General features: G+C 51.2%; 1 protein-coding gene across 1 annotated transcript in view; it reads right to left on the reverse strand.

Moving 5' to 3' along the window:
- Positions 1 to 3,373: 3,373 nt before the first annotated feature.
- Positions 3,374 to 7,264, reverse strand: part of LOC103799201 (WD repeat-containing protein 59-like) — a gene marked incomplete at its 5' end in the record, with an annotated part of 9,913 nt that continues 6,022 nt past the window's right edge. Inside the window, 3 exons of the mRNA XM_009071504.1 lie at positions 3,374 to 3,647; positions 5,577 to 5,719; positions 6,171 to 6,297. Coding sequence (XP_009069752.1) covers positions 3,412 to 3,647; positions 5,577 to 5,719; positions 6,171 to 6,297 — 506 coding nt within the window. The remainder of the gene's footprint in view (positions 3,648 to 5,576; positions 5,720 to 6,170; positions 6,298 to 7,264) is intronic.

A 7,264-nucleotide genomic window follows, 5' to 3' on the forward strand; every position in this document is an offset into this window, starting at 1 on the left:
CCCTGCAGTGCTGGAGGGACTGATGCTGGGATAATGGGGCTGTGGCTGCCAAGGAGGAGGAGGAGGATACTACAGATACTGCAGGGTGCTGCATCCATGGTGAAAGGTTTTCCCTCTGATATTATCACTCTTTATTTCTCTGCCAAACTCTTAAAACTTCCTTCTCTGCACGTGGAAAGCCTCAGTGGGGACAGGGGAGGCACATCATGCTTGTTACACCCCTAGCAGGTGAACAAAAAGGGTTAAAAAAAGCTGACAGTGCCCTTGAGGGCAGTGTGGGCTGTCATGGGATCTTTCTCTCTCTTCAGCTCAGTCCTTGGGAAAGCCAGAATGGATACACTGGTAACAACTCTTGGGATGCACTTGGCAGGCAGCTAAAGCAAGTCTTGGCAAACAGCTGCTTGGGGTCAGACCCAAGGTCCCCTGTGTCTGGCCTCCTCCTCTGCACTGGCCCTGGAAAGGTACCAGAGCAGGTGTGTGGTGCGTGGGCATCGCTGCAGTGCTGCTGGCTGGCGACACAAAGGCAGGGCTGTGCAGATGGGGGTGGCCTTGCATGGAGCTCCTCTCCCTGGCGGTGCCCAGTCACTCCTGGAGCCCTGGCAAATCCATGGCACCGGTGTTAACCCTGAGGGAAGTGGCTTGACACCTTTCCCATGTGGCATGTGAAGAGCTTGCTCCTGCCTCGTGCCAGGTGGGCAGTTTAATCCCATGGCCCCTCACTCCTGCACCAGCAGAAACCATGGGTGGGTCACTCCTGACCCTGCAGCACCACTGACCACAATCCTCAGCACTGTCCATCACAACAGAGCTGGAGGCTCTGTTAGATTCACCTGGTCTGACCACAGCAGCATCCCCAGAGCTGGTTTGGCACATGCTGGCATGCTCAGTGCCAAGACTTGCTGCCTGAGCAGTGCCTGCCTCCTCTCCCTTCTCTAAAGCCTGAAATTCAGCCTGAGATTTGGCCAGACTGGAGAACTTTTTGCACTTTCAAAAACTTTGGGTGAGGGGACAAGCAGTCTGGGAGCAGTGCAGAAGGGGCTGGTGTGGGGCACCAGCACACCCCATTTCTAACCACTTACTGCTGGTGAATGCAGCAAAGACAACAACATTTCTCTCCATGCCAGGCTCCAGGCAGGTGGGAATAAACCATTCCTGTTTCCTTGAAATAGCCACTCCTGCATCAAGTGAGACTGCTCACAAAGCAACCAGCAGACATGCTCCAGGGTGTGAGAGAAATGCCTGCAGCATCCGGGAAGAAATTCCACCTACCTGTGCAGGGCTGCACAAACAGCCACAGCAAGGGCTTTTCCTCCTCCCTCTGAAGTGCCGGCCACGCTCCGCCTCGGGGGTACCCACATGCTATGGAGATAGACTGTAATGAGCTGTAATAGCACACACAACTAACATGATTTGCCGGTCCATCACCTTTAAATAACAAGTCTCCTTTCTCTTCCAAACTTCAGGAGCACTCAAGCATGGAAATGAAAATACTTCCGAGCTGTCACGTAGGAAGGCAGAGGACGGTGGAGGATGGGAGCTCTCTCCCTGCAGAGAGCACTCTGGCCCGAGGCAGGACCTCAGCTCACCCACCGCGGGGCAAACGCTGCCCGGGGCCTCCCCGAACTGCAGGATGTGGGGTTTGGTTTGCTGGCAGCTCAGACACTGCCCGGCTTTGCTTTGCCAAGAGGAGCCTCACAACCAGGGGCAGCTCCCAGTCTGTTGTGATGTGCCAGTACATCTTCCCAGCCAGGGCCGGGGGACCAGCAGCTGGTGAGTCTCCCAGCTACTGCAGGGCACTGGTGAATCTGAGCCCCCTGCTCTGGGGCTCCGGGAGAAGACCATGGGTGCAACACACACCACCACGCTGGGAGGGAGAGCTGCTGGGGGCTCCCCATGGAGGGAGAACCAGCAGAGCAACACCAAGTTCTTATGAGAAGAGCACTTAAAAAAATAACTTTAATGTTTTAATTGTGTAAGATACAACATCTGTTTATTCCACAGCACAATCCCACAGCCTGAGCTAGCACAGGGGTTGGGAGCAGGCATGGCATGTGGCCCCGCTCAGCAGGCAAGCGCGGGAGGAAGGGATCAGTGCTGGCACAGGTGGGGGTAGCTCCAGCAGGCTCATCCCTGACCACACATTGGCCCAAATCCAAAGTTTAGGCTGAAGTCAGCCCAGGAGAGGCACAGGTTGTGCACTCCAGGTGTGCACACACCACACAGCAGCACCCCTGGGCTGGAATGCTCAGCAGGCACAGCCCCATACAGACAGATCCATCTGGTACATTCTCCAATTGAATCTGCACAGGAGGAAAAGGCATAAACCTCTTCCCTCCATGTACCCCACCACCCTTCCAAACCCCCTTTCTCCCTAGAAACGGCTGCCTCCCTGGCTCAGGAGCCTTGTCACTCAAGCACAGCAGCAGCAAATCTTAAATTATCCATAATTTTCCCTGTAGAGCTTGCAAACAACAGCCAAAAGAAGTTGCATGATCAAGTGTCCTTGTGTTTTGTCAGTGAGGAAGCAAAGGCTTTCCACAACACCACTATCTATGAAAAGACAGTGTGGACCCCAAACTCAAAATGCAGATGCCTTTCCCAGTCACCAGGAAGTGTCACCAGCAAGGCAGGGACGGGTTAAAGTGCATTGTATCACTTGGTCAGAGCATGAGATGGAGACACCTTAAAGCCAAAACTGCTGGAAGCAATCCCAGGAACCTTGAGCACTGGGCTGGGCTTTTCGCACCAGTCACAGGTACCAGTCACAGGTACCAGTAAGCAGGAAGCTATTTAGGAAGTAATCCTGGTAAATGCCATTTTCTTCTCTTGCTTTACAGGGAAACCTAAACGATGTCAACAGCCATCAAAATAAGGACCCTGCTGCTTCCAAAAGAAACTTTGAGCGCAGTTCCATGACTATTTGCTCTCCAAGCGCCGTTTACAGCTCACCGTTAGAGCTCAGTTGCTTGAGAATTATTTCTGCCTTAACTGTGTAAAACAACTGTTTTGTTTGCTTTGAGCCCCTGTAAGGAGGCACCTGGAAAGACTCTACATGACTGCAGCAAGTTCAGCTCTGCCAGGTGAACCCTTTCCAGGTGAGCTTTCAAACACCTCCTCATCCCAAACCAGCCAATATTCACACACTCTTCTGCAGGAGAGAGCAATTTTTCTGGTCTGGCATCCATTGCCAGCAATGGACACAGGGAATTTGGTCATATCGGTCTGAAAGCAACCTGGGAAGTGTAGTAATACTGGAAGCACTTGTAAACATCACCACAGCACATTGCCAGGACGTCCTGCCTCAGCTCCTTGCGGCGATCTCCTCCAGACACTGTGGAGCAGAGCTGACTCAACATGGCTTAGGAATGAAATACCCAATCCAGTTCCCTGGCACCCTGCTGGCCCCAGTGCTCAGAAGGTGCTCTCGAGCAGGCAGTGGCACCCACAGCCCGTGGGGCACACCTCCTGCGTGCGAAACCACTCCATCATATGGCTGGTGTGGCCTCCGTGTCCGCACGTCAGGCAGAAATTGGAGGAGCCTCGCACGGCCACGTGGCAGATGGCACACTGGAAGGTGAAGCCCTTGCAGATGGCACACTGGGTGCCGCGCACCTCGCTGCGGCAGTGGCTGCAGTACACGCCGAACTCTGCCAGGGGGGAAGAAACAGAGAGCAGGAGAGTCAGTGCATACAGCCCCTGTTCAGCAGATGAGTCCTCTAAACCCACTGCCCGTGAGATCTGCCTCAAAGCTCCTTCAGGAAGGCAGAATGGCTGGTGTTCAGAGGTCTTGGTTTGGTCTCCATATGAGACCAAAGGAACAGGCAATCAGAGTGCCAGGGCATGGACTGGCCTACCAATTCCCTTGATGGCTACAGCTGTCTGCTGGGAAATTGTGTTGGATTTCTAGCTTGGGAGACACTGACACGTGCTGCGGAGATGAAGGTTTCCCACTGGTCTCATCCACCTCTCATCACTAAAAAGTGTCACTAAGCAAACGAGAACAGTCTCCATTTCTCATCACATGGAGAGTCCAGAGTGCACCCAGCACCTGCTGTATCAGTGCCCTTCTGTCAACCATGGAGGGGTCATGGCAGTGGTTCAAGTCACCAATTTTCACTCCACTTACTCTCCAGAAGGAGTCCCAGGTGACAAGGTGAGACAACCACTGCTTCTTTGGCATCTCTCACCTGCTTCTCTCCCCCTAGGTTAAGGGCATCTGTTCCCACAGGCCTGGAAATAAGACATTTTGGCAGCTGTCCTTAAGCTTGGAATCTACACTGCTGAAAATATCTTGAGAGAAAAATTCTATGTGCCTATTTCTTGGCTAGTTCACCCAGTTAGAGATCTTGCAATTTTACACATAAGGACACTTCAGCCCAGAATCAGAGACCAGGACAGGGCGTGTCTGGCCTTTTATTTTAGAGGGGATTAATGACATCCATCAGCACAGAGCTAAGCACTGCTGGTGTGGCAGTATGTGTGTTTTCAGCTTTGCTGGAGAGATGATATAGTCTACAGGGCCCTTGAATCAACACCTGCAAGCCTCATCACCCAGAGCTGTGAAGAAGCCAAACCCATTTATTTGCAGAGCTAACCTCTGTCAGAGGTTAAATGCCACATTTTCAGTGACATTTCAGTGATGGGTGGACACTTGTCATCCGTGCAGCAGGATGCTCTGCCTAAGTGGGAGTAAAACAGCCTGGACATCACTGATAGCTTGCCTCACTTACAAGTTAGCAGTGATGGATTGAGCAGGGGGGTCCTGCTGGTTTTAGTGCTGAAGGATGCTTAAACCAGTTTAATCAAACTATCCCAAATTAGACCCACCATGCAGATAGGCAAGACAAATGCTTCCTCACCAAGGCTGTCATCACCAAGAATGTGAAAGCTCTGGTGGGGAAGGGAGAGGCAGATGTTTACAGAAGAAATCAAAGAGCTGATAGCATCTTACTCAAAAATAAAGCATGTTCTGCTCAGCAGGCAGGACAACATTTAACCTAAAATTGTGTGACTGACAGTCGGTCACTTCATAATACAGAAGACCAGTGCCACTTTTAAATGGTGGGAATCTCTGACACACCTCCCTTAGGCGTGTGTGAAGATCCTTCCCTTGGGTGGGGACACCCCTCAAGGTCACTCCTCAAGGCTGAGTGAGATTTGCCCATAGTCACTGCTATGGGTGAGTAACATCAGTATCTACATGGTTGTCATTAAGCTAGCTTAGATATTATTGATTTAATAACCAGTGCACTGCATTAGTAGTTTTGAGTTTCTATACCTTGTAGTAAATAACTCTGATTAAAGCCTTTTTACTCTAATCATCATCATTATTATCATCAATTTAAATAAACCCTTCATATTTTATTCATATTGAACATTTGGTTTGCCCTCATTAATCCTCTGGAACAATTTATATCAAGGTTCAATTACACCTATATAATCATTTTAAACCCTTGTGACTCCTGTGGGTGGGTCTCTCAGATAAACTTTGTCCATGCACTCAGGCAGGCTGCACGTCCCCGAGCTCCCGAGGCAGAGCCCATGACTCTGCCTGAGCAACCAGAGCAGACACTCACCAATTCCTTTGTGGGGATCAGGAGGACACGAGACAAACTTCAGAACCTCAGCCCGCTTCTCTCGCAGGCCCCAGCGATAAAGGATTTCTCCATAGCACTTCTTAAAGTCATCAAATTGCTGAGTGTTGGCAGGATCCAGCAGCCTAGAGGAACAAATAGGCTTATAATCCCCCTCACTGACTCTCAGAGATGCTGGTTGCAATCCTCTTTCAGGTGATGTCTGTGCAACCAGCATGTTGCACATGTCTGTTGCTAGAAATGCAGCAGATGACTTCCCATGTGTTGCTGAAACATTGCTGAACACTAACTACTCTTGGCCTCCACTTGTTCTACGCTCCAGGCTGCAGACTCTGTGGGTGGGCTGCCCTGCAGGGCCCCCACCACGGCCACTTAGGGATGTATCATGTGCAGTGCCAGCAGCACTGATCTGCAGGGTGAAGCTTCTCCACATGACTACATGAATGACAAGGTCTAGGGACAGGTGTGGTACTGCACAGCACCACAGACCTGGCTATGGAGCTCCAGCTGACTTGGGCACAACATAACACATCTCTGAATGCAGGAGGAGATCCTGTGAGGCATATGACAACCTACCTTTTGTTTTTCTCATGCTGGTCTTTCTCCCGCTCCCGATGATCAGGATACATTAGGCTTCCATAGCGGAAATCATCTGGAGAAGACTCACACCAGGGGGTGGAGGCCTGCTCCGTGTCTTTGTTTGCTGCAAGCACCAAAAGGCTGTGAGCACACCTCCCAAAGCACAGCACTCACAGCACAGCCTCGGCAAAACCGGGCTGAGAAGGGACATGGAAGACCACAAGTTTGCAGCCCACGCATTTCTCTGTGACACAGTTGTATCATCCTCTGCATTCCAACAAACTGCCCCACCCCAGAGAGCTAAGTGCCAGTCTCTGCTTGCCAAGTGCTTCTACTGCACTGCTAGTGACAGGACAGGAATGGGCATCACCAGTGGAGGAATCCCTTTTGCCTCCTGCTTTAGACAAAAAGTAACGAGGCAATCAATCCCATGCTTGGGGATGTTACCTCTTTCCTAGACAGAGAGGACTCTCATCACCATGACTGCTGTTACGTAAAGGGACCTCTGTACGCCAGGTATTGCCCCGGGGGAGGGAGAAGACTCTAATAACTGCTACAAAACAACATCCGCTCCACTAACCCCCTGTCCTCCCCACGTCACAGATGCCTTGATATCACACTGAAAAGTTACAACTTTGGTGCTAACAGGGCTGGTGCTGCCTCAGGCTATGTATATCGTCAGGAATCAGCCAATAGCTTCAATTCTGACACTGGAGCCCTTAGCAGTGACTGGTCTTTGTCACCTTCGCAGCTCAGTGGAAAACCTCTGTGGATATTCATGGCACCAAGAAGTCAGTCTTCCCAACTGCTGCTGGTTTTCCAGTGACAGGAGAAAGCACAGCATTGCTTTTCCCCCTGAACCCTGTGCTTGATGACATTGTGAGGCCACTCACAATACTCGCTGAGTGACCGTGGCGGTTGGGAGAGGTCCCTCAGGACTGGAGGAAAGCAAATGTCACTCCTGTCTTCAGAAAGGACAAGAAGGACAACCCAGGGAACTGGAGGCTGGTCAGCTTGACCTTGATCCCTAGAAAGCTGATGGAGCAACTAATCCTGGGAACCATGTCCAGACATGTGAAGGAGAAGGAAAT

This window comes from Acanthisitta chloris, unplaced genomic scaffold (genome assembly GCF_000695815.1).
Source record: "Acanthisitta chloris isolate BGI_N310 unplaced genomic scaffold, ASM69581v1 scaffold32693, whole genome shotgun sequence".
Taxonomy (NCBI): domain Eukaryota; kingdom Metazoa; phylum Chordata; class Aves; order Passeriformes; family Acanthisittidae; genus Acanthisitta; species Acanthisitta chloris.